The 25,433-nt window shown below is 61.5% G+C and overlaps 2 protein-coding genes, 1 long non-coding RNA gene and 1 other non-coding gene across 6 annotated transcripts; 2 read left to right on the top strand and 2 right to left on the bottom strand.

Annotated features, from left to right (window-relative positions):
- The first annotated feature begins 370 nt into the window (after positions 1-370).
- GRINA (glutamate ionotropic receptor NMDA type subunit associated protein 1) lies at positions 371-3,611 on the top strand. The gene is made up of 7 exons (XM_008159703.3): positions 371-517; positions 1,458-1,844; positions 1,928-2,040; positions 2,108-2,308; positions 2,440-2,568; positions 2,684-2,827; positions 2,910-3,611. The coding sequence occupies exons 2-7, from the start codon at positions 1,481-1,483 to the stop codon at positions 3,057-3,059; spliced, it is 1,101 nt and encodes a 366-aa protein (XP_008157925.1). The 5' UTR covers positions 371-517; positions 1,458-1,480; the 3' UTR covers positions 3,060-3,611.
- Positions 3,612-8,600: 4,989 nt separating this feature from the next.
- On the bottom strand, positions 8,601-9,277 carry LOC114229056 (uncharacterized). Its single transcript, XR_003615150.2, has 2 exons — positions 9,031-9,277; positions 8,601-8,845 (listed from the first exon to the last, which is right to left on the bottom strand). It is a non-coding gene; the product is annotated as an uncharacterized LOC114229056 (long non-coding RNA).
- Positions 9,278-9,296: 19 nt separating this feature from the next.
- SPATC1 (spermatogenesis and centriole associated 1) lies at positions 9,297-25,171 on the top strand. 3 transcript variants are annotated; one of them, XM_008159701.3, is made up of 5 exons: positions 10,103-10,426; positions 19,031-19,576; positions 19,680-20,180; positions 20,307-20,446; positions 24,746-25,171. In XM_008159701.3, exons 1-5 carry the CDS (start codon positions 10,222-10,224, stop codon positions 25,073-25,075), a joined length of 1,722 nt encoding a protein of 573 aa, XP_008157923.1. In that variant the 5' UTR covers positions 10,103-10,221; the 3' UTR covers positions 25,076-25,171. The 3 variants fall into 3 exon arrangements, with proteins under 3 accessions (XP_054564212.1, XP_027992448.1, XP_008157923.1); XM_054708237.1 differs by lacking the exon at positions 10,103-10,426 and adding an exon at positions 9,297-9,535 and having other exon boundaries at positions 19,680-20,446; XM_028136647.2 differs by having other exon boundaries at positions 10,102-10,426; positions 19,680-20,446.
- Positions 12,434-12,540, bottom strand: LOC114229063 (U6 spliceosomal RNA). The gene has a single exon (XR_003615159.1). It is a non-coding gene; the product is annotated as a U6 spliceosomal RNA (small nuclear RNA).
- Positions 25,172-25,433: the final 262 nt, after the last annotated feature.

Raw genomic sequence — 25,433 nt, 5'->3', positions numbered from 1 at the left:
CTCTCTGTAAAAAATCAATAAAATTTATTAAAAAAAAAAAAAAAGGGCAAGTGGTGTTTTAAGGCCAAGAAAGGATGGAGAGTGCTTGGCAGCCTCAGGAATCCCGGGTTTGGGAATACATGTCTCAACCCCCTGAACCAAGGTGGCCAGGCAGACGCCAGCCTGCAGAGGTCAGAGGTCTTCAGCCACCACGGCCCAAGCCCACCTCTCGGCGGACCGTGTGGGCCGCGGGCTGGAGCCTGAGAAGGAGCCCGCACCGCAGGCTGGCCGCAGCGGGTCCAGTCCACCCTGAGAAGCCCCGCCCCCCGTCGCCAGGCCCCGCCCCCGTCGCCAGGCCCCGCCCCGGCCCCGCCCCGGCCCGTCACAAGGCCCGGCTGCGTCTTCCGAGCCGCAGGCGCAGGCCCAGCCAAGCGGGCTGCGGAGCGGGTGCGGGTACGGGTTCGGGCGCAGCGGCCATCGACCGCGCGGCCGCGCAGCGGCCACCGTACTCACCGACCTGCCTGAGGCCCCGCGAGTGGTGAGTACCGGGCCCCAGCCCCGCACCGAGGCCACTCGCTGAGCCGCCGGCCGCCCGCCCGCCCCCGCCCCCGCGCGGACCCTGCGCAGCCAGCGGCGCCCCCGTGGGTCAGTCGGTCGGTCTGGCCGGGGCTCGCGACCCGTTTGGGACCGGGGTGGTGACGGGGATCGGAGGCCCGCGGCCTGGAGCGGGAGGGAGGGCACGACGAGCTGCGGTGGCGGCGAGACCTACCTATGGCCTGAGCGCCCCCCGACCCGGCAGGAAGGCCCACCCCGCCCTCGGAGCAGGCTCCGTGGCCGCCGCCCCTACCCGCTTCGCCCCCCCGCCCCACGCCCGCTTTGTTCCCCCGCACGGCCTCCGGTTGCTTCCATCCCCCACACACCCCCGCACCCCGCTGTTGCTGGCGTACCCCACTGGCAGGCACCCCGGCAGCCGATCCAGGCCTGCTGCCCCCACCCCGGGGCGAGGGCCGGACGGGCCCGGCTCTCGGAGGGGTCAGGCCCGCGCCGCGCACAGATGGCCCGGGGATTTTCTGGGATGGAAATAGCCGCTGGCTCTGCCCCTGAAAGCTGCTTAAGGGGAGGGATGGGAAGGGGGCGGTCTGGACACACCCCACACCTCCCGACCGCACCCTCGCCCGACTCCGGCTTCGCGAGAAGGCCCTTCCAGTTGCTTCTCAGAAAACCGGAGCCAAATCCCCGGGCGGCAGCCTCCCCTTCACCTTGGGAGCGGGTCTAGCGCGGCCTCTGGGCGGGAAGCCCTCGCCCCGCCACCCACCGACCCTCCTGGACCCAAGTGCCCCTTGCGTGGGGCTCGGGACTGCCCAGAGGCAAAGGTCGTGGGTCCTCGCCCTTCCTCCTGGTTCCGGCAGCAGGTGGGGCCCCCCGGGGATGCGGGGGACAAGTCGCCCTAGGCTGACTGTTCTCTCTCTCTCCTCTAGGGGGAGCCGCAGAACCTGAGGCCATGCCTCATGAGAAGAGTTTCTTGGTGTCTGGGGACAACTATCCTCCCCCCAACCCTGGATACCCCGGGGTGGCCCAGCCCCCCATAGCTCCTTACCCTGGGGCCCCTTACCCACAAGCGCAGTTCCAGCCTTCCCCCTATGCCCAGCCAGGGTATCCCCAGGGCCCCAGTTCCTACCCCCAAGGGGGTTACCCTCAGGCCCCCTACCCCCAAGCAGGTTACCCCCAGGGTCCCTACCCCCAAGGGGGATACCCCCAGGGCCCCTACCCCCAAGGGGGCTACCCTCAGGGGCCATATCCACAGAGCCCCTTTCCACCCAACCCCTATGGACAGCCACAGGCCTTTCCGATCCAGGACCCTGGCTGTGAGTAGCGGGGCAGGGGCTCGGGGAGGGCAGGGGCTCCGGGGATCCACGAGTGGCCCTGACCCGGCCCCCCTGCTCCCCAGCACCTCCACGTGGGACCTATCACGAGGAGGGACCCCCGTCCTACTATGACAACCAGGACTTCCCTGCCACCAACTGGGATGACAAGAGCATCCGCCAGGCTTTCATCCGGAAGGTGGGCCTCGCTCGGGCTGGGGTGGGGGGCAGCGGCCCGGGCAGGCTCTGAGTGGCTCCTTCCTCAGGTGTTCCTGGTGCTGACCCTGCAGCTGTCCCTCACGCTGTCCACCGTGGCCGTGTTCACGTTCGTCAAGGAAGTGAAGGGTTTCGTCCGGGAGAACGTCTGGACCTACTATGTCTCCTACGCCATCTTCTTCATCTCCCTCATCGCCCTCAGCTGCTGTGGGGACTTCCGCCGAAAGCACCCCTGGAACCTCATTGCACTGGTAACTCCAGATCCCGAGCCCCTGGCCACTAGGGCCCTGCCTCCCCCACACACACTCCCACTGTTTGCACTGAAGGGGGAGAGGGTTGTGGCTGGAGCAGCCCTCACCCGCAAGGCCCCGTCTCCCCGCAGTCGATCCTGACCATCAGCCTGTCCTACATGGTGGGCGTGATCGCCAGCTTCTACAACACCGAGGCGGTCATCATGGCTGTGGGCATCACCACCATCGTCTGCTTCACGGTGGTCATCTTCTCCATGCAGGTGCGGATCCTGGTGGGGGTCTCCTCCATGCCTGGGAGGGCTCCCGGTGGGGCGGGGGGCTGCTGGCCGGGGGCCTGGCAGGGGGCACCAGGGCCTGTGTCCGCTGTCCCCGCAGACCCGCTACGACTTCACGTCGTGCATGGGCGTGCTGCTGGTGAGCATGGTGGTGCTGATCCTCTTCGCCATCCTCTGCATCTTCATCCGCAACCGCATCCTGGAGATCGTGTACGCCTCGCTGGGCGCGCTGCTCTTCACCTGCGTGAGTGAGGGGCCGCCTGGGGCGGGCACCGGGCTGGGGGGGGGGGGGGCGGGTCCCTCAGCACGGCATGCTGTCACCTCAGTTCCTGGCAGTGGACACCCAGCTGCTGCTGGGGAACAAGCAGCTGTCGCTGAGCCCGGAGGAGTACGTGTTCGCGGCGCTTAACCTGTACACAGACATCATCAACATCTTCCTGTTCATCCTCACCATCATCGGCCGCGCCAAGGAGTAGCCGAGCCCTGCCACGCGGGGGGCCCACGCGGGGGGTGTGGCTGGCGTGGCAGTGCCATCTGGACTTCCCCTCTCTCTCCCTGGATGCAGCCTGGGGCAGAGGAAGCCCCTCTCCCACCCTCCTGTGTGTGCACTGCAGATACTTCCGTTTGGACCCGCTGTGGCCGGCATGGCCCCCTCTAGCCCTCCCGCTCTGACACAGGGCAGCGGGGCTGGGTTCTGTGCCACCTCCTGCCCACTCACTGTTGCATGAGCTCTGTCTGCCAGCCCACCCCAGGGGGCAATCCCAGGTCCCAGGGGAGAGGGATCGAGCCAAGAGGTGAGGGTGCACGTCTCACCTCCTGTCGCCGCTCCCCGCCTGGCATAAATATCCCCTTCTCCCCGCCCCCACCCTGGAGTGCTGCCCTCTGGGGGACCTGCTGGGGGAGGGTCTCGTTCCTGTGCTGAGCCCGGAGGGCAGAGAGGATGGAATATTTCGGGGGAGAAGGATGCCCCTCTCTCACTCTGCTGTCTTTAAAATTCCAATAAACGGGACCCTCTGCTCTTCTTGTCACGCTTCTCAGTGCCACTTCTTGCAGGAGGCGAGGCGGGGCTCTGGGCCTCCCCCGCGTGACGAAGGGGCAGGACCGGGCCTCGGTGGTGGGGTTAGCTTACAGCAGAGCAAACGGCAGTAGCTAATCCTGCCCTAGCCACACTTCCGCCTCCCTCCCTGCACTCTTCCCAGCGGTGTCCTAAAGCCGGGGTCGGCAAACTGCGGCTCGCGAGCCACATGCGGCTCTTTGGCCCCTTGAGTGTGGCTCTTCCACAAAATACCACGGCCTGGGCGAGTCTATTTTGAAGAAGTGGCGTTAGAAGAAGTTTAAGTTTAAAAAATTTGGCTCTCAAAAGAAATTTCAATCATTGTACTGTTGATACTTGGCTCTGTTGACTAATGAGTTTGCCGACCACTGTCCTAAGGGATGAGCCCGTGTTCCCAGGTGACGGACAGGACCCTGAGGCTCCTGGAAGTTAAGCAAGGTGCCTGGGTGACGTGATGGTAAGTGGCCCGGCTGCGTCTGCCACTCCCTCCTGGGACCTGCACAGCGTGATGGGAGACCCTGACCATCTTGCCGAAGAGCAATGCCCCTGCCAGGCTCCTCAGACTCTGCTCTGCAGGCCCCCAGGCAGCCCATCCTTGGGCACCAGACATGCCGCCCAGGCCTGGCTCCAACGAAGGCCTTCCCCGGCCCTCCGCCCGCCCCACGCGACGCCTGCAGACGAGAGCTGGGCAAAGACTGAGGCTCAGCAGTTGGGCTCTCGGCCTGCCTCCGGCACCTTCCGTTGGCCTCGACAGGCCCCACCCCTCAAGGACCCTCAGCCCAGGTGTACCGCATGTCCTCCCCTGTGCCTTTGCTGCCACAGCTCTGGAGCCCTCGCCCATCTGCACCCTGGCTCTCGGGTGCATGTCCAGATGCCAGCTAGCTGTCCCATCATATCACCCTGGCTCCCCAATGATGGGTCCCTCCACTGCTCCGGGCTCAGCTCTGAGGAGCAGGATCCTGCCTGAGCCTCCCTGAGCTCCTAACCCATGGCACCCGCTCGCTGCAGCCTTCTTCCGCAGGAACCTCTATCCTGCCTGGCTTGAGAACCCTCCTGGGCTCCACCTTCTCCCTGGGAACCCATCAACCCCCTCCTTTAACCGGCACAGCACCCCAGCATCTGTGAAGAGATCCACACAGAACCAGCACTGCCCCCCACCCAATGTCAGCAGGCACCTCAGCTGAGGCCTGCCCAAAACCAAGTCCATCCTCCCCCTAACCTGCTGCTCCTGTGTCCTCTCCCTCAACAGCACCCACCCCAGCACCCAGGCCACAACGGGGCTGTTCTCTCTCCCCTTGTTTCTCCTGCCTCAACTCCTGTCTCCCTGCCCACCTTCCCGGCCTGCCCAGGCCTGTGCGTCCGTGCTCACCTGTCTGCTCCACTCGCCAACCTTCTGTCTGAAACACTGATCGCACCACCTGCCTACCCCAAGCCCTCCGACGGTTGCCGGTGGGACGAAGTCCAGATTCCTCCCTGGAACACGGTCCCCGCCATCTGCCCTCAGGCTGCTCCAGCTGGCCTCCTGCTAGCCCCTCGCCCTCCACGCCCAGGCCTGACCTTGTACAGCCTGAGCCTCAGGCAGGCCCCCCTCCCCTGGGCTGGGATGTGGACCGCCTTCCCAGCCACCTGGCCCGTGACAGCAGCTGTCCAGCCACCCTTGGTCATCCTGCTTTGTTCACATGCCGCGCACTGACCCGCAGGCGCCGCAGCCCCTCCCCCCACCTCCTCTGCGCTGCCTCCTGAACTGGAGCAGTTCCTCATCGAGGGGGCCCTGCCCACCAGAGCTCTGCGCTCAGTGGTCGCTCACAGAACCAGCAGGATTTCCCACTGAGGAGGGAACATGGAGCGTTCACGGGGCTAAAGAGAACAGCAGTCAAGGCAGAAGGAGCCCAGGCATGAGCCTCAGGCGAACTGTGCAAGGACAGGCTCTTCTCAAGTTCAAAGGAGGATAAGCTCTGGGCTAAGCTAACCCATGAGGGAGGCTCCTGGGGACAGCTAGGGCCTCGAGTCGTGGGGCAGGAGTGGGCAAGAACCAGGAGATCCTGCCTGCAGCAGGGAGACCGGCACAGGGGGAAGGGTGTGGGCCTGTCCTGCAGGGGAAGGGGACTCCGGCAGGGCCCCAGTTGGTGCTGAGGCAGACGAGTCCAGCCACAGACTGACCAGGCCGTGGTGAGCAGGTGCCAGCAGGTGAAGAAAGCCAGGAGGAGGAAGCGCTGAGGAGTGCCAGAGAAGAGCTGGGAGCAGTGCTTTGGGGGGTGGCGGGGGGGGGGGGCAGGGACATTGGGAGGTCGTTTTTAGTGCCAAAAAGGGGTCAGGCTGGGTCGGGGCAAAGCAGGCGGGTGTTTCTGTCAGTGGACTGTGACCTGCTGTGAGCCACCCAGGGAGGGGAAGGGGCAGCTTCTGATAAGACTGGGCGGGCAGGCGGGCAGGTGGGCATGCAGAAGGTGCGCACACTGATCCCTGAAGCTGAATGGAACCACAGCAGTTGTGATGTCAACCACGTTGATTCTTCAGGGGGGGAAGTAGGCAGCCTCCCTCTGGGCCCTGGCCGGGGCCTATCAGCAAGGCCCGGTGTCGCGAGCAGCTGGCCTGGCACGCTCAGATGCAGGCCTGGGTGTTCTCTGTTTAGATATAAACAATTTCATACAAACCAGCCTCAGACAAAGCCCCTCTGTGACCCATGGAGACAAGAACACCACTCCAGTCCCACCCGGTTTGGCTCAGTGGATAGAGCGTCAGCCTGCGGACCAAAGGGTCCCGGGTTCGATTCCTGTTAAGAGCACATGCCTCGGTTGCAGGATCCTCCCCAGCCCAGGCCCTGGTTGGGCTCATGCAGGAGGCAACCCATTGACGTGTTTCTCTCACATCGATGTTTCTGTCTGTCTTTCCCTCTCTCTTCCATTCTCCCTAAAAATCAGTGGAAAAATATCCTCGGGTGAAGATTAAAAAAAAAAAAAAGCAAAAGCCCACTCCATAATCACATCTGAACACAGACAAAACACGAGCCCCAATCAAGCCAGTAAGAGCGAGCGCGCCCCGCCCTACCCCCTCTGAGCGCCACGGGTCTGTCTTCAGTCTGTCCCCCCAGAGGTGTGTGGATACCCAGTCACAGAATGGCTCCCCTTCCTGACAGCACCCCATCCAGAGCAAAGCCTTGCTTCCGGAAGTCCCCCCAGGTGCCATCAAGCCAAATCCTAGCAAGGCCTTTCTAGCACCCCCTTCCTGAGACTCCCTGAGGTCCCTTCCCCACCACCTGGGTCTTCTCGTTGAGTACAGCCTAGATCCAATGCGGGGGGGGGGGGGGGGGGGGGGGCGGGGTCGGAAAACCCCGACTTGGGCAGGTGTGGAGAGAAAGGCTGCAGCAGAATGGGTGAGCTGGAGGCAGGCAACGCAGGCCAGAGACGAGGCTGCCTGCAGCAAGCCCCATCCTCGACAGCTGGGAAAACATAGGAGAAACGGGCTGGTCGTGGGGACCTGGGGCAGAGCCCAGGAACCTGACATGACTGCGTCCCGGTGCCCTCACCTGGAGGACGGGGCATTCACACTGTCTGCCTGGAGGGGAGGTAGAAGGTATGGACAGAGGGCTTCGGGTTCGAGGTCCCTGTCCTCCAACAACTTCATGCCTTGAGAAGATGGCTTTGCAAAGAAGCTTGTTAACCCCACAAAGAATCCCAAGCCAAATGGGGGCAAAGACCCCCAAAGGCCTCGCCAAGCCAGCTGAGTCTAAAGGGCTCATCCGAAGGGGGGCAAACTACAAAAGCCAGTGACCCCCAACCGGGGGGTCAGCTAAGCAAGAGGGAAAACGCTGAAGGTTTGCTTGCGGCAAATGCGCGAGGAGCACAGACCCTGGGTGGACACCGGGAGGTTCCTGTTCCTCCTGCAGGTGAGACCTCCTGGCGGCCAGGAACCAAGGGCCGTTCCAAAGCCACACTGTCCCAGAGCTCAGACAGCAGAGCTGCACAGAGGATGACGAAGCACGGCCCGGTAGCTCTCACTCCCAGGCTCGCTCCTCCAAACACGTGATCCAAATTAAGGCTGAGAACCTCGCTCTCCAGACTTCTGTTCTATCCCAAACTCCACCCTGACACAACAACAACAACACAGGTAAGACAGTTGCAATGAGAGGAACTAACAGAGAGCAGATGAGCCGGGGAAGGCTGAGGGCTCCCACTCAGGTGCTGGGGGCCTGGGGGTCTCTACTGAGCCCTGCAGGTCTACGGAGAGGCTGGAGGCAGAAGCAGGGTGACTGGTGACCTCTCAGCCCCAGCACCCATACCAGAAACTATGAGACTCTGGCTCTCGCTCATGCCCAAGACTAGCCCACCAGGACCCACCTCTGCCCATGTCTGCTCCACTGGGATCAGAGCTGCCCTCACAGCTTGCTCCGATGACTGCGGTGGCTCTTTCCCCTCAGCCCCCTCCCACAGCCCCTCCCTTACGCCTTTCCAGGCTTCCCGAGGCCCTCAGGATGAAGATCCACATCAGCCTGGGGCCAGAAGGCCTTAGCACGGCCTGGGCCCTGTGTCCTTCCCCATGTGTCCCAGCCCCTCCTCTGCCCCATCCCATGCCAGCCCCTTTCGTTCCTTCAGTGAGGCCACTGCCCGACAGCCTCTGCATTCCCACAGCAAAGAGCCCTCCACGGCACCTCGCTCGGAACTTCCTCAGGGAAGGCTGCCCTGAGCTGACCTGGCCGGGTCCGACCCACTCACGATGCCATCTCCCAGCAAAAGGAGCAGCATTCATCACCATGCCCATTGGACAGTTACAGGTGATTACCCAGTTCACAGCTGCTCCCCGCTATACTGTACGGTCCGTAAGGCAGGGCAGTGCCAGATTGTGACAAGCACTGAACCCCCAACTCCTAACCCAATGCTTGACACACGGTCGGTGCTCAATATTTGTTTTTTTGTTTGTTTGTTTTTTTGAGGAAAGAAGCGTGATGCAAAGGGAAACAGAGATGACGTATCAGCCAGAGTTCTTATCTATTCCAAGATCAGTTTGAAGGAATTGGCTCATACAATTGCAGGGTTGGCAAGTTCGAAATCTGCAGAGCAAGCCAGCAGGCGGGAAATTCCGACGGGACGTGTAGGACGGTTGAGAAAGAATCCTTCTTCCCTGGACACCCTCAGAGTGCTGCATGGCAGGCCTGCGACTGGCTGGCTGAAGCCCGCCCCGTGAGAGTCATCTTCTTTAAAGCCAGACGACTGCCTGTGTCCAGCACATCGACCAAGTACCTCACACCGGCTCCTGGGCCCCACAGCCCCGCCCAACTGACCCATAACACGGAACCATCCCAGATGGTAAAGACCGGATCAGCCCCAGGAGAGGCCAACAGTGGGGCAAGACAAGAGGGAGGAGAGGACTGAGCAGGCTAAAGGGGAAGCCGGTTTCACCTGCTGGAGGACAGCCCAGCAGAGATGTTCTACCACGAGCAGAGGTCTTCTCCGCTGAAGGGATGTAAGCACTGGTTCCCAGGGCCACAGTTACAGTCCAGGCAGGGTTACAGTCCAGGGTGTCGGGGGAGGGTGGGGGCAAGCCCCCCGCCCCCATTGTGAGGTCCAGGTAGAATGCTCAGCTCAGACTGATCCCAGTCCTGGCTGATCTCCAACCTCGTCCTCGCCCCCAACCTCCTACTAGGAGTGTGCCCTCTGGCCTCACCCTGGACTTCACCATCCTCTTCTGTTGGAGAGCAGATGCCCGCAGAGCCCATGGAGATCATGAAGACACGGCCTCGCCTGACTCCCAAGGTCAGGCCCACAGAGTTGTCTGTGTAGGTAGCACTTAAAAAAGGAAGCGCAATCGGGACTCAGAGGTCTGACTTCTTGGAACCTGACGAGGAATGCGGTCGGGTTCTTGAAGGACCACAGTCAGGAAAATCCAAGGAGCCAGAGAATGGAGGTATGGGTGCGGAGGGGGCCCCCTGGGGATTTGGAAGAGGGGAGCTCGCGTCACCAGAAACGGAAACTCCAAGTGATAGGGAGCCAGATGCTTGGACAAGGAAGGCCCTGGGCCGGCAGTCAGAGAAAGACTCTGATCACTGGGGCCAGTGGAAAGCATGGCCCAGGGTCCAGGTGTCTAGAGGTCCTAGAAGGTCCCCAGGTGAAGGCTGACAGGCTACACCTGGGTGTGCCCAAGGTCAGAAGGAAAGGGCACCGGGGCCAGGAGGGAGGTGATGAGTTTTCATTCAATAGACAGTCGCTGGTTACCTACCTACACTGCACCAGGCCCTTTGCCGAATTCTGGGGAGTCCCACAATCCTGCCTTCAACATACAGAGAGTAGAACAGCCTTAATGAGCTGACCAGACAGAGCCAGGTAAGCGTTCTGACACAGAACACCTCTGCAGAGGAATCACGGCCTCCGGGGCAGTGACGAGCTTGCCATGGGAGAGAGGAAGCTTCACAGAGGGGCCACCATGAGAGTAAAGTTGTCTGGACAGCCTCTGACCTCACAATACCCACTGGGCCAGCCTTGCCACTTGCAAACTCTGGCGCCCTCCTCCAGCCCGGGCAAGGCCCGGGGCCCTGGGCAGCCTCCAGGTGCAGTGCCCTCCGGTGGGCCGCACCCTACCCGCTGCCCTGGGGCATGTCTCTACTCACCAATTATGAGGGGCTTCGGCATCAGATCGAGAGGCTGGTGCGGGAAAATGAGGAACTGAAGAAGCTGGTGCGGCTCATTCGGGAGAATCAGGAGCTCAAGTCGGCAATCAAGACGCAAGCAGGTGCCCTGGGCATCAGCGGGTTCAGCAGCGGGCTTGGTGAGGCGCCAACTGGACCTTCTCAACGCCAGGGTAACTATCCAAGGCCTGAAGTCAAGGAGAGCAGAAAGGGAAGGGTGAGGCCGCACTAAAGAGGAGACTATGTTGGGGTCTCGGGAGTCCCGGGGAGAAGGGCACAGATAGTAACACACAGGTAGGCAGTGGCCCCGCCAGGCGAGGGAAGGGTGAGGACACAGGACCCTTAGAATCAAAAGGCAAAATTGGGTGCCAGTCCCATCCACCTGGTGGGAGGAGCCCCAGCCCACACGCCTCCCTCGAGCTAAACGTCCCAGCAGTTCCATACACCACGGATTTCCCAGCCCTGGAATCCAAATGTATAGGATCCAACATGTCCCTCGCTCTCAGCCTCCCAGTCCTCTCCTCCATCCCTCCTCCTCAGCACCCCTGTCCCTCCCCCCCATTACTCTCCCGTCAGAGATGGTCAGTAGGCGATGGACAATCCAAGTCCAGAAGCCAAGGACAGGAACTGGGACGGAAGCTGGAGGTGTGGGACTTAGTGCGCGACAGAACCCTGGGGCTGGAGATTTCCAGAGTCGGGTGAGACAAGATCGGGCAAAGACATGACGGGTGTTTTCGGACGAGTTGAAGTGAGGACCTGTGGCGTTCAACCTGGAGCTTAGGGGCTGCGCCACGAGGGCACGCTGAGGCCAGGAGACCCAAGCGGCCACACAGCTAGCTGAATGTGATGGCAGGAAGGAGGCAGGCACCAGAAGAATGGAAAACAGGGGGCAGAAAGTGGTTGGCGTTAAAGAGACTAGAGAGAGGATTTCTGGGGGTGCCCGAGATCTGGGGGTGTGGCAACAGGAGTCAGTGGCTGTCACAGCATGTCGGTAATGGTTCTACAGGGCTAGGAGGTGATGAAATGCACCCCCCCCCCCCCCCCGTGCTTGTTACATCCCACCCCTCCCCCTGCCTTACAACCTCCTCTTGCCCTGTCACTCAGCCTGCAGGGCGGTGGGGGGTTGGGGGGGACGGGGGCACTCTGTGCGCTCAGGTGTGAATGTCTCCTTTCCGGAGAGGATGGTGCTCTTTGCGTCTCTGCCCCTGACGCCTCCCCTGCAGCCCCCTTGGCGGTGGGCCTGACACTGCTGTTGTAGAAAGGGCACAGGTGGCGTCCCAGGGGCCACAGCCTTCTGAACCTCTGTGTCCGTTTGGGACAGAAAACGCCTCTCTTTCTGAGTTCCAAGAGCACCCTTAGCCCGCCTGGCTCAGCGTAACCACCGCTGCTTCCAGGGGGCTCCGGGCCCTGTACCCTCAGCCAGCCTGCCCACTGCAGGCCTCGGCCCTCTACTAGAAGTGGGGATCCCCTCCCCCCCCCGCCCTCCCCGCCCGCCCCCGCCCAGAGACGCTGGCAGACGCAGTGAGTCCCTGGAACGAACGTAGCTCACTCCAAGCTCGACACATTTCTGGTTCAGAACTTGTCCTTCCCACCAGGATGCTAGAGCTCTAGGGTGGGGCTCCTTCCCCACCCGGTTCCAGCTCACAGCCTTGTCTCCTTTACTCTGGAAAAGCTCCGACCCGCTGGGCTCCCTGCCACCCACCCTGAGGTGTGGGTGTGGGTGTGGGTATTGATTGGGGAGCGGATAATGAGCTGGGTTCCCTGCCATCCACCCTGGCTGTGGCACGGGACCCGTCTAACAGTCCCACTGACGGACCACAAGCACACAGGCCCCTTTGTCTGAAAGGTTCAGCAGCCACTAACTGCACAGGGAGGTTCAATGTTGAAGAAATCTCATCGTTTAAGAAACTAGATTCCCAGTGGTCGGCAAACTCATTAGTCAACAGAGCCAAATATCAACAGTACAACGATTGAAATGTCTTTTGAGAGCCGAAAACCGACTTCTGCGCATGGGCCACAAAGTTTTGATTGCGCACTGTACGTGCGTGCCCGCACGTGGTATTTTGTGGAAGAGCCACACTCAAGGGGCCAAAGAGCTGCATATAGCTCGCGAGCCGCAGTTTGCCGACAACTGGGCTTACCAAGCAAGAATTCTCCTCTTAAATTTGATTTCTTTTTTTTTTAATATGGAGCACTTCACGAATTTGCGTGGCATCCTTGCGCAGGGGCCATGCTAATCTTCTCTGTATCGTTCCAATTTTAGTACATGTGCTGCCGAAGCGAGCACTTAGGTTTAATTCTTTTTTTCTTTTTCTTTTTAATATATTTTATTGATTTTTTTTACAGAGAGGAAGGGAGAGGGATAGAGAGTTAGACACATCGATGCGAGAAAATCATCGATCAGCTGCCTCCTGCACACACCCCACTGGGGATGTGCCCGCAACCAAGGTACAAGCTCCTGACCAGAATTGAACCTGGGACCCTTCAGTCTGCAGGCCGACACTCTATCCACTGAGCCAAACCGGTTAGGGCCGTGGTCGGCAAACTGCGGCTCGCGAGCCACATGCGGCTCTTTGGCCCCTTGATTGTGGCTCTTCCACAAAATACCACGGCCTGGGCGAGTCTATTTTGAAGAAGTGGCGTTAGAAGAAGTTTAAGTTTAAAAAATTTGGCGCTCAAAAGAAATTTCAATCATTGTACTGTTGATATCTGGCTCTGTTGACTAATGAGTTTGCAGACCACTGGGTTAGGGCTTAGGTTTGATTCTTAATAAAATCCTGGGCCACTTCTGGTTTTCCAGCTCCTGAAGGGTCAAGCTTAGGGGGCTAGGAAAGGCTTTCCGGAGGTGAGCCCAGTCAGCGAGGGGTGAAGGGGGCAGCGGACGTTCCAGGGGGAGGAGCAACTTGTGGAAGGTCTGGCCCTGGAGGTTCAGGAATGAGAAGCAGCTCAGTGTGGTGAAAGCCCGGGCTCCGTGTGGGGGTGTGTGTGTTGTGTATTGAGTGTGTGGTTTGTGTGTGAGAAGGTGTGGGTGTGGGTATTGATTGGGGGGGGGATAATGAGCATGTGTGATGTGAATCACCTGTTGTCTCAGCCATTAGCACATGTGTGCAAGCATGTGAATGTGGTGTGCAAGTGTGGGTGGTCCATGAATGTGTACTGTATAGTGTGATGTGCATGTGTATTGTGTGGCATGTGTATGCAGTGCGTGGGGCAGGTATGTGACTAGGGTGTGTGGTCCGTGTGTATATGAGAACTAGTGGCCCGGTGCACGAAATTCCTGCACATTAGAAGGGAATTAATTAGAGGAAATATTTTAATACTGCTATTCGCCCTTTCTCTATAATAGAAGTGTCAGAGATGAAAGAAAATTAGTAAAATGTATATGAAAATCTTCCTCCTGTCAGAGTCTGGGGTACACCACGGGAACCAGAGTCAAGTCCCCGCCCACCCATGTGCACCTCGAAATCGTGTGAGACCCAGACCCAGCCGGCCCCTCCCCCATTGGGCTAGATCCAGACCCGGCCAGCCCCACCCCCATCAAGCCCCACCAGGTGGGGTGTGTGGCCTGAGGTCCCCTAGCCTGGGCCAGGGGCGTGGCCTGAGGTCCCCTGTCAAGCCCTGCATGGCAGGAGGCATGGCCTCAGGTCCACCCGCCTGGCACCGGGGTGGGGGGGCACAACCTCAGGTCCCACAGCCCAGCGCTAGGATGTGGGGCACGGCTTCAGGTCCCCTGGCCTGGTGCCAGGGCAGGGGGTGCGGCCTGAGGTTCCCTGTCAAACCCTGCTGGGTGGAGGGCGCAGCCTGAGGTCCCCTGACCCAGCCCAGCACCACGTAGCCTCAGGTCCCTGCTGATTGCTCCTTAAGGCTCATTATGGGAACTTGGCCTCCGCTGTGGGCGCAGCCATCTTGTTACAGTGTGAGGGTCAATTTGCATATTCCCTCTTCTTTAGATAGGATGTGTGTGTGTGTGAGCATGTGGTATGTGTGCCCCCGAGGCTCTTTCAGGGCCGTGGCCTCCCCTGCCTGTTTTCCTTGTGACCGACCTTCCTCATGGGGTCAGGCTCTTACTCTCGATTTGCTCTAGTGAACTTGGCCCTCAATTCCTCTTTCTGGCCGCCCCCACCCTTCTCTTGCCCTAGATTCTTGTGCACAGCTCTCCCTCCTGTACCCTCCAGCCAGAGCTCTAGCCCATCCCCACTTAGGAGGAATATAGGCGAGAGGGGGCGGAGTGCTTGTGGGTGCTCACAGATCATGTGCCAGCCCCCCAGCCCAGATGGGAAGAAAAGGGGTGAGAGATGGGGGGGAGGGGCAGCTCTTCCCAAGCTACCACTTGGTGGCACAGAACTCCAGGGCAAAATCCTAAATTGAACCCTGACCTTTCAGGTTGTTACAAGGTGCATTCGTCAGGTAGGAAGCTAGACCATCATCTAACACTTGGTTAGCTCCATTGATAGCTTTGAATGATGTTGACATGCAGTATGCGTGCTCTCTCTGTGCTCTGGCCCAGGGTGAGCCAGGGACAGTGGTCGGCAAACTGCGGCTCGCGAGCCACATGCGGCTCTTTGGCCCCTTGAGTTCTTAGCAAAGGTCAGCTTAGGAGTACCCTAATTAAGTTAATAACAATGTACCTACCTATATAGTTTAAGTTTAAAAAATTGGGCTCTCAAAAGAAATTTCAATCGTTGTACTGTTGATATTGGGCTCTGTTGACTAATGAGTTTGCCGACCACTGGCCTGGGAGAAGGACCTGCGGTTTGGGAGGAAGAGGATGCGTTCTATTTGGGACACACTGACTTTCCGACATTCGCAGGATGTCCATGTGGTAGTTATGGGCCTGGCGCTCAGAGGAGCGAGAGAGAGGATTCTGTGTTGGTGACTGAAGCTGCAGGCGGCAGTGAGAGCATCTGAGGACAGAGCACAGTGAGAGCAGACGGAGGAGCCCGTCCCCAGTCAGGGCAGGTGGGGACCTGGCAACGGAGCATCAGGGAGACGCAGCCCCAGCTGCGCGGTGCTGGGAAAGCCGAGAGAGTTCCCGGGGGCAGCGGCAGCAAATGAAGGCGGAGGAGAGGGCCGCGCTGAGGCGGCTCAGCAAGAGTGGTGGCCTGTGGAGGGACGTGGGGACGGCTGGGCTGCGGATGCGGTGGTCAGAGTGGGTGACCTGCCTGGAGGTCAGAGAGGGTGACCCGCCGGGGGTCAGAGGGTGACCCGCCCAGGGGTCAAAGTGGGTGACCCGCCCGGGGATCAGAGTGGGTGACCTGCCCGGAGGTCAGAGAGGGTGACCTGCCCGGAGGCCAGAGTAGATGACCCGCCCGGGGGTCAAAGTGGGTGACCCGCCTGGGGGTCAGGGTGGGTGACCCACCCGGGGGTCAGAGTAGGTGACCCGCCCGGGGGTCAGAGAGGGTGACCCGCCTGGGGGGTCAGTGGAGAATGAGGGCTGGAGCTGGACTAACTCGAAGGTGGAGGCGGGGCGGCCCCGTGGGACCAGGAGCAACCAGGACCCCATGAGGGCTCAGGCCCTCCCCTCAGCGTCCTCCTCCCTGGCCCCAGCGCAGCCCCCTCTGTCTCTTCAGGGCCCCCATCTCCCCTTAGGGTCGTCTCCCCTCAGGACCCCATCTCCCCTCAGGGCCGTCTCCCCTCAGGACCCCATCTCCCCTCAGGGCCGTCTCCCCTCAGGACCCCATCTCCCCTCAGGGCCGTCTCCCCTCAGGACCCCCATCTCCCCTCAGGACCCCATCTCCCCTCAGGACCCCATTTCCCCTCAGGACCCCATCTCCCCTCAGGACCCCATCTCCCCTCAGGACCCCATCTCTCCTCAGGACCCCATTTCCCCTCAGGACCCCATCTCCCCTCAGGACCGTCTCCCCTCAGGACCCCCATCTCCCCTCAGAACCGTCTCCCCTCAGGACCCCCATCTCCCCTCAGGACCCCCATCTCCCCTCAGGACCCCATCTCCCCTCAGGACCGTCTCCCTCAGGACCCCATCTCCCCTCAGGACCGTCTCCCCTCAGGACCCCCATCTCCCCTCAGGACCCCCATCTCCCCTCAGGACCCCATCTCCCCTCAGGACCGTCTCCCCTCAGGACCCCATCTCCCCTCAGGGCCGTCTCCCCTCAGGACCCCCATCTCCCCTCAGGACCCCATCTCCCCTCAGGACCCCATCTCCCCTCAGGACCGTCTCCCTCAGGACCCCGTCTCCCCTCAGGACCGTCTCCCTCAGGACCCCATCTCCCCTCAGGACCGTCTCCCCTCAGGACCCCCATCTCCCCTCAGGACCCCATCTCCCCTCAGGACCCCATTTCCCCTCAGGACCCCATTTCCCCTCAGGACCCCATCTCCCCTCAGGACCCCCATCTCCCCTCAGGACCCCATCTCCCCTCAGAACCGTCTCCCCTCAGGACCGTCTCCCCTCAGGACCCCATCTCCCCTCAGGACCCCATCTCCCCTCAGGACCCCATCTCCCCTCAGGACCCCCATCTCCCCTCAGGACCGTCTCCCTCAGGACCCCCATCTCCCCTCAGGACCCCATCTCCCCTCAGGGCCGTCTCCCCTCAGGACCGTCTCCCCTCAGGGCCCCATCTCCCCTCAGGACCGTCTCCCCTCAGAACCCCCATCTCCCCTCAGGACCGTCTCCCCTCAGGACCCCCATCTCCCCTCAGGACCCCATCTCCCCTCAGGACCCCATTTCCCCTCAGGACCCCATTTCCCCTCAGGACCCCATCTCCCCTCAGGACCCCCATCTCCCCTCAGGACCCCATCTCCCCTCAGAACCGTCTCCCCTCAGGACCGTCTCCCCTCAGGACCCCATCTCCCCTCAGGACCCCATCTCCCCTCAGGACCCCATCTCCCCTCAGGACCCCCATCTCCCCTCAGGACCGTCTCCCTCAGGACCCCCATCTCCCCTCAGGACCCCATCTCCCCTCAGGGCCGTCTCCCCTCAGGACCGTCTCCCCTCAGGGCCCCATCTCCCCTCAGGACCGTCTCCCCTCAGGGCCCCCATCTCCCCTCAGGACCGTCTCCCTCAGGACCCCATCTCCCCTCAGGACCCCCCATCTCCCCTCAGGGCCGTCTCCCCTCAGGACCGTCTCCCCTCAGGACCCCATCTCCCCTCAGGACCCCATCTCCCCTCAGGACCCCCCATCTCCCCTCAGGACCGTCTCCCCTCAGGGCCGTCTCCCCTCAGGACCCCATCTCCCCTCAGGACCGTCTCCCCTCAGGGCCGTCTCCCCTCAGGACCCCATCTCCCCTCAGGACCCCATCTCCCCTCAGGACCCATCCCCTCAGGACCCCATCTCCCCTCAGGGCCGTCTCCCCTCAGGACCGTCTCCCCTCAGGACCCCGACTCCCCTCAGACCGCCCCTGTCCCCTCTCCCTGGCCCCCCTCCCACTGCCTCAGGCCCCTCAGAACGTGGCTGGAGCCGCCTTTGCTCACCGTCTACCTTCAGGGCATCCCGCCTCCCCGTTTGGTCCGCAGGCATCAGGCGTCGTCCCGCCCAGCTAGCCGCTCGGGCTGCGCCCCGCCCCTATCCCCGCCCCCTACGGAGCCCCGCCCACCGGGCCCGCCCTGATACTATAGCTCCGCCCGCCCCTCGCCGTAGCCCCGCCCCAATACTCTAGCCCCGCCTCCACGGCGGGCCCCGCCCCGTGCACAGCCATGCCAATCTGATTTAGCCCCGCCCCATGGAGGGCCCCGCCCCCGCTCCTAGCCCCGCCCCGTGCAGGGCCCCTTTCCTCCCTGGGTCTCTGCCAGGTCAGGGCCCGCCCCTCCGGCCACCTTGTTGCCCCCTCTGTGCCTGCATGGACCGGGGTTTCCGAGGCCGGAGAGGCCGCGGGAGATGGGCAGACCCGGGAGGGACCACGGGGGAAGCGGCTGCAGCCCAGTGGAGGCCGGTGCGGGACGTGGTGCGGTGGAGGTCAGGACAGTGCGAAGGCGCGCCCCGACCTGCGCCCTGAGGATGGGAGACCGAGGGGCCACTCCCAAGTCCTGAGCTGCCCTGCTGGGAGCACTGGGGACAGGGAATCCCTTCCGTTAAACTGTTGAAAACACCCTAAACGACATTTGCAAATCTAAAGCACTGGCCTCCCTTTTTAACCTAAATTGTCCGAGGTAACAAGCAATCCTCCTTGGACACTAGTAATTCTTACACACAAAATAAACGTATAAATGCAACGAACCTAAACTTCTCTTTACGTTTCTGAAACTGTTCTAAAACCCAGGAGATTTCAACTCACAAATCTAAATCCATTACAAATTACAGCCCTTGGCCGGTGCTCAGTGGTTAGAGCATCGGCCCACAACTGAACGGTTGTGGGTTCGATTCCCAGTCAAGGGCACGCACCACATGAAGCTTCACACCTGTTCTAGCTCTGGCCTCCCTGTGGGTCCCCCCACCTGGCGAGGTGAGGCTTCCCCTGCAAGGACAGAGGTCAGGGGGCCGGGGCCCACCCCTCCCCACCAGGGAATGAAGGGGTCCCTTTGACTCTCCTCTCTCCTTGTCCAGGGGTCAGCAGTCGTGTGGGGAGCACGGGTGAGGGGTGGGCAGCTGAGGAAGGTCCCTGTGGCTGGGGAGCAGGTGTTTAGAGAAAGGAGCCTGGGAGAAGCAAGGCTCCTTCAGAGGGGCCGGCCCCTGGTCTGGGGTCCCACGAAGAGGTGAGGCTCAGAGGGGGGGTCAGCTCCTCAGAGGTAGATGGGCACCTTGGTCCAGGCCCTGCCACTCTCGGGAGAAAGCCCTCTCCCCGGGGCCCCCCTGGGGTCTCAGTGCTTTCTCTGTGTCCCCCAGGTGTCTTCCTGCCCCCGGCCCCAGCCGCAGCCAATGAACCCGTCGTGGACGAAGTGGGGATTATGGGGCTGTCGTCCACGGCCGACATACTCAACAGCCCACAGCTCAGCCCCACCGCAGGCAGCATGCTGCTGCCCTCCACAGGGCCCATCTCGCAGAACAGCGCGCTCGCCAGCCTCCTGAACAGCCCCCTGGGCAGCTACCTAGCCTGCCCCATGGCGGTGCCCATGCCGAGCGCAATAGCCAGCTCTCTGGGCCTGCCCTCCACCGGCTCCCTGACGCCACACAGCCACCTGAGCGGCTCCATGATGGTGCCCCCGGCGGGCACGCTGACCAGCTCCCTGGGCCTGCCTTCGACCGGCTCCCTGACGCCCAGCAGCCCCCTGGTGGGCCCCCTGTTCACCTCCACGACTGCCCCTCCAGGTGCTTCTCAGAACCTTCCGGCCAATGAGGCCGCCCGGGTGCGGCTACCAGAGCCCCTCCAAGGATCGGCCTCTGGACCTCATTCCTCAGCTGGCGCTGCAGGGCCTGCTGCCACCGGCAAAAGTAAGTGGTGGGTGCAGGGGGGAGGGGCTCCCCGCCAGGCCGGTCCCTGGTCCGACCTCGCCCTTACCCTCCTCCTCTCCTTTCTGCCCCACCTTGTCACCAGTCCCACTCTCCACCGAGCACCCCCTGCCGACCCAGGACCCCGAGTCCTTCAGCGTGACGTTCGTGGGTGGGCCCATCCAGACCTCCACCCCTGTCGGCGCCGTGGGCACGTCGGGCTCCGTGACCGCCTTCTCCTTCAGCACCTCAGAGGCCCAGACTCAGCCGGGTGCCCCTCAGGGACAAGCAGCGGCTGCCCTAGTCCCCACCCCCCCAGCTGTCTCCCCCATCGTCCCCTCTGCCCCTGATCCTGCTCCCCCAGCTGCCACCCATCACAGCCCCTCAAACACCGCCCACATTGCCCAGGGCACCACCCACTCTGCCACCGGAGTGAACCACTCCCTCACCCGGCCCGCACCGACCTCCCACACCCCGCCCCGCACCTCCTCCTCCCCGGCTTCTGTCAACGGCCCACGCGGCCCTGAAACGGCTCGGAAGAGCATCCTGGACTTGGAGCGGAAGCTGGCCCACCGCAAGACCAGCAAGTTCCCTGAGACCCCCCGAGGTCGGTGCTGTCCCGGGGTGGACTCCTGTCTGGGGGCTCCTGGCCGCCCTCGGAGACCCCTCCAGGTGCCTGCCTGGGCTATAGACCACGCCACTGCCCACCCCCTCCACCCCTTGCCGTTCCCAGAGCCGAAGCAGCTGGCCTTGGAGAGGTTGGTGGGCGAGATCGCGTTCCAGCTGGACCGCAGGATCCTGTCCAGCATTTTCCCGGAGCGCGTGCGCCTCTATGGCTTCACCGTCTCCAACATCCCCGAGAAGATCATCCAGGTGTGTGCCCGTCTCCCACTCACAGCCAGAGGGCCTGCCGGCACAGGGCAGGAATGGGGAGCATGCTGGCCCCTGAGGGGCTGCTGGGGGCCCTGCACTCCAGCCAGGTGAGCACAGTGCCACCCAAGGGCACCTGGGACGGAGCAAGGACGGCGCTCCGTCCAAGGGGCCAGCAGTGCCCGGGGCATCTACCAGCAGGAGGCCGTGGCCCCAGCTGCACCGACTCCCCAGAGAACAGGGCAGGGGAGCGGCTGAGCGTGGTTCCCCCTCTGCCTCTGCAATGGCCTCCCAGGCCCCCCCAGACTGGAAGGGGGCGTGCATGTGGCCTTCCCTTGGGAAACAGCCCCTGTGCTCCCGGCTGCCGCCTCTAGGCCCCTGTGTCTGTGCACCCTCCACCTGGGGGGTGACTGGGCAGGAGCGACTTTGGTTCCAGTGGGTCCATCCGTGCCCAGCGACGCGCTTGTCTTTCCCTGTTGTTAAGGTGCCCTCAGTCTTTCATTTTAACGTGGTGTCCGCGGTGCTCCCCCAGCCCCCTCACTGGCTCTGGGAATGTTTGTGACTTTTGTGCGATGATTTGGTTGTCCAGCCGAAGCCTCTTACTAGTTTTCAGAGCTCACTTCTCATCAGCTCAGGTTTCTACGCAGACAGTCATTTTGTGCAGTAGTTACGGGAAGCCGGCGATGTGGCAACCGCATCCTGTTTCTGACTTGATGAGGAACACTTCCTGTTAAGTATGATGTGTGTTCCAGGCTTTTTAAAAAAAAAATATATATATTTATATTTATATTTTAATCATTGATTTTAGAGAGGAAGGGAGAGGGGAGAGAGAGAAACATCCATGATGAGAGAGAATCATGGATCGGCCGCCTCCTGCACACCCTCTACTGAGGATCGAGCCCACAGCCTGGACATGTGCCCCGACCGGGAATCAAACCCTGACCTCCTGGTTCCTAGGTCGATGCCCAACCCCTGAGCCAGGCCGGCCGGGCTGCTCCAGGCTTTTTGCCAGGTCAGCCAGTTCCCGGTTGCAGAGGACAGAACCCTCCCGAGCTGGTGTGAGCAGAAAGGGTTATTGCGTCTGCAAGTCCAGAAGCTCCAGGAAGCGGTCAACACTGGGCGTTTTCTGCTCTGCAACCAGGAGAAATGCCAGCACCCCAGGGGCCTTCCTAGTGGACAGACCATGGCAGAAACCCAGGTCACAGGGGCGTCGAGAAAAGGCGGCTTTTAACTCCCAGCCCCTTGGAGGTCAGAGGGCACTAGAAGGCTCTAGAACAGAAACCAGATGAGCCAGATTCGGTATCAGGTTGAGAAATTCCCCCTCTTCCTCCTTTGTTGACAGCTTTTGGTTGTTTTTTTTGTTTTTCTTTTTAATATATTTCTTTATTGATTTCAGAGAGGAAGGGAGAGGGAGAGAGAGATAGAAACATCAATGATGAGAGAGAATCATTGATCGGCTGCCTTCTGCACGCCCCCTATTGGGGTCGAGCCCACAACCCAGGCATGTGCCCTTGGCCGGAATCGAACCTGGGACCCTTCAGTCCGCAGGCCGACGCTCTATCCACTGAGCCAAACCGGCTAGGGCTGTTTTTTTTCTTAATCGTGAACAAACATTGGATTTTTTTTAGAATGTTTTCCTGTCTCTGATGAGATGATCACATGATTTCCCCTCCCTCCCTTTTCTCTTAATACCGTGGTCGGCAAATTTCGGCTTGAAAGCCACATGCGGCCCTTTGGCCCCTTGAGTGTGGCTCTTCCACAAAATACCACACTCTGGGCGAGTCTATTTTGAAGAAGTGGCGTTAGAAGAAGTTTAAGTTTAAAAAATTTGGCTCTCAAAAGAAATTTCAATCGTTGTGCTGTTGACATTTGGCTCTGTTGGCTAATGAGTTTGCCGACCACTGTCTTAACATATTGAGACTTGAGATAAGATATTCTGATCATAAACTAATCCCAGTGTTTGTTTTGTTTTTTAATATATTTTGATTTCAGAGAGGAGGGAGAGGGAGAGAGAGACAGGAACATCCATGATGAGAGAGAATCATCGATCGGCTGCCTCCTGTATGCCCCGCAATGGGGATCGAGCCCTCAACCCCCAGGCATGTGCCCTGACCAGGAATCAAACCAAACCGTGACCCCCTGGTTAGCCACTGAGACACACGGGCTGGGCTATTTGTTTCTTGGATTGAGTACTTCATTCCATTTTGCATTTCTTTTGCTTTTAAATAAAGCATTTAGGGCGGGAGGGGGCGGGCAGTAAAAACCTGGAACAACTGGTACTACGGAGCACCAGCCGGAGTGGACGGTGAGGCGGGATCCAGGGCAGAGGGAGAGCTTCTATTGCTCAGCAGCTGGTGGGGAAGCCGTCTCAGAGCCGCCACCGCCCTGTGTCTGCCACCCCGCTGCCTGCCTCGGAGAGTACCTGCAGGGTGGACCAACCCAGCCCTCTCCCTCTGGCCAGATGGCCAGACCCTGTCCATCCCCTACAGTGGTCAGCTTGAGCATTTAAAACCACAGAGCCGCCCTGGCCGGTTTGCCTCAGTGGATAGAGCACTGGCCCGCAGACCAAAGGGTTCCGGGTTCCATTCCAGTCAAGGGTTGCAGCTCCTCCCTGGTCCAGGCACGTGCAGGAGGCAACCAATCGAAGTGTTTCTCTCACATCAATGTTTCTCACGGTCTCTCCCTCTCTCTTCCACTCTCCCTAACAATCAATGAAAAAAATATCCTCGGGTGAGGATTAACAAAATAAAAACATTAAGTTTAAGAAAAAACACCCCTCTCCCCCCGGGGCCTCTATCCCTCAGGACAGGGCCCTTCCTCCTGCTCTGCTCTCAGCACCTTGCGGGGTGGGGGTGGGGCATGCCCACAGCTCCCCCACCCAGGGTGCTTGTCCTACTCTTCCCCGCATGCTCCCCGCTCCACTCTTAAAGGGTCACCTCCTTGGGGCAGCCCTGGCCTTGTCTCAGCCCACACTGCTCTCCAGGGCCCAGCACCCTGCAGGGTGGGCTCTGTCTGGTCCCCATTGACCTCCTGCTCCCGTCCTGAGATCCGTGCCCCAGACCTCGCGCAGCAGCAGCAGCTCAGCCAGGGCCCCGGGCTGGGCAGGCCGCGGGCCTCCTCCCGGCACGGCCCACAGCTGTGCACCCACGGTGCTCCCTGCCATCCTGGGGTGACAGTTCCCCTGCTTACCCTCCACTGTTGGCTGAGCTCCGGAAGTCCTTCCCACTGGGGCCTGGAGAGCAGGCTAGAATCAGGGAGACAGGCTGCCCAGGAAGTGAAGAGCCGAGCCTAGAGCTCTAGTGTCACCTGCCAGAGGTCAGGGGTCACTTCAGGTGAGCCCAGCCCTAAGCCCAGTGCTCTGCTCACATGACCACCTGGCGGGGGCAGGGAGGACAGGGGGGCCTTCCTGGAGGAGGCGATGCCTAAGCCTCTAGTCTGGGCCTTCCCATCAGGTAAGGAGCCAGCATCCAGGGAGTGGCTGGAAGGGGGCACGCAGGGCCAGACCACAACCTCACCGTCGGCCCTGGTCCCAGAGCGGGAGCCGTGGGAGCCACAGAGGGCTCAGGCAGGGACACACCCTATCGCATGCCCACTTCCGACGCTTAGTTCTGCGGGCCTGGGGGCCACCGCACCTGTGACAGGTACACCATGTGCAGGACCCGGTGCCAAGGAAAATACAGGGCTGCCGCTGAGCATTCGGCTGAGCCCTCTGAGCCGGGGGTCATGTGACTGCCCAGGTCCTATGTCCCGGAGGCCACAGCAGGAGGGGGAGGGGAGGAGGGACTGAATTCGTGGTGAGATGCTATGGAAGGACGCGGCCACCACCTGGCGAGGATGAGGAAGACCTCGTAGGTGGAGACAACCCCCAGCCGCTGCCAGTCCCCAGGTCCGGGCACCAGGAGCAGACACCTGAGGGACAGCAGGACCCGTGCTGGGGCAGCATGGCTGGCTCCGGGCCTGGGCGGCCATGTCAGCGTGAGAGGTGGGAGTGACGCCAGCAGGGCCTGTGCAGGGTGCAGAGGAAGCGGCGTCTGGAGGGATGAGAGGAAGGGCAGGGAGCCAGGAGGGAGCCTGGGAGAGCCCCCAAGTGGCGTCTGGTGGGTCAGGCAACCCTGGGGGCACTCAGAGCTCCCTCAGCTCCCTCGCTGTCCCTCCAACCCCACCTCCCAGCCTCGCTCTCGCTCTCGGTCCTCAGTTCCTCTTGGCCTCAGCTCGGTCCTGAGTCCCCGGGGTGATGGATCCGGGGATGGGGCTTAGGGAACCTTTGCCCCTCACCTGACCGTGTCCCCTCCCTCTTCCCAGGCCTCCCTGAACCCCAATGACCACAAGCTGGATGAGGAGCTGTGCCAGACGCTCACCCAGCGCTACGTGAGCATCATGAACCGGCTGCAGAGCCTGGGCTACAACGGGCGGGTGCACCCGGCGCTGACGGAGCAGCTGGTGAACGCCTACGGCATCCTGCGCGAGCGGCCCGAGCTGGCCGTGTCCGAGGGTGGCTCCTACACCGTGGACTTCCTGCAGCGCGTGCTGGTGGAGACGGTGCACCCCAGCATGCTCACCGACGCGCTGCTGCTGCTCTCCTGCCTCAGCCAGCTGGCGCACGACGACGGCAAGCCCATGTTCATCTGGTGACGGCCGCCTGCCCGCCGGCCCAGGCTCGCCGGGCCCAGCTCCCCACGCGTAGACATTAAAGATTCCCACTGATGCTGGCCGCTGGGCCTGCCCGCACTCCTGGCCGTGCTGCTTTTTTGGGTGGTTCCCAGTGCCCGCTCCCCTTTGCCCGGGCAGTCCTGCCGGCCCTGGGGCAGCTGCCTGGCCGAGGGGGGGGGTTCAGAAGGCCCAAGGCTCCCCTGGCCTGGCCGTGGGCGCAGCGAAAGGCCCTGAGACTCGGAGGGGAAGAGCAGGAAGCAGGAAGGAGCCGAGTGGCAGGGAAGGGCTGTGGCAGTGCCTGCACCCCTGGCAGCACGTGCGGAGCTGAGGCCTGGGTGCC

The sequence above is a fragment of the Eptesicus fuscus genome, chromosome 19 (genome assembly GCF_027574615.1).
Source record: "Eptesicus fuscus isolate TK198812 chromosome 19, DD_ASM_mEF_20220401, whole genome shotgun sequence".
Taxonomy (NCBI): domain Eukaryota; kingdom Metazoa; phylum Chordata; class Mammalia; order Chiroptera; family Vespertilionidae; genus Eptesicus; species Eptesicus fuscus.
Note: the sequence above shows the minus strand (reverse complement) of the source record. Positions and strands in the feature narration are given on the sequence as shown.

Coding starts and splice junctions, on each gene's coding strand:
- GRINA (XM_008159703.3), top strand. CDS start 1,481: ATGCCTCATGAGAAGAGTTTCTTGGTGTCTGGGGACAACTATCCTCCC. Junction 2,309..2,439: donor CCTGGAACCTCATTGCACTG/GTAACTCCAGAT, acceptor GTCTCCCCGCAG/TCGATCCTGACCATCAGCCT. Junction 2,828..2,909: donor GCGCGCTGCTCTTCACCTGC/GTGAGTGAGGGG, acceptor CTGTCACCTCAG/TTCCTGGCAGTGGACACCCA.
- SPATC1 (XM_028136647.2), top strand. CDS start 10,222: ATGTCTCTACTCACCAATTATGAGGGGCTTCGGCATCAGATCGAGAGG. Junction 10,427..19,030: donor TGGACCTTCTCAACGCCAGG/GTAACTATCCAA, acceptor TGTGTCCCCCAG/GTGTCTTCCTGCCCCCGGCC. Junction 20,447..24,745: donor TCCCCGAGAAGATCATCCAG/GTGTGTGCCCGT, acceptor CCCTCTTCCCAG/GCCTCCCTGAACCCCAATGA.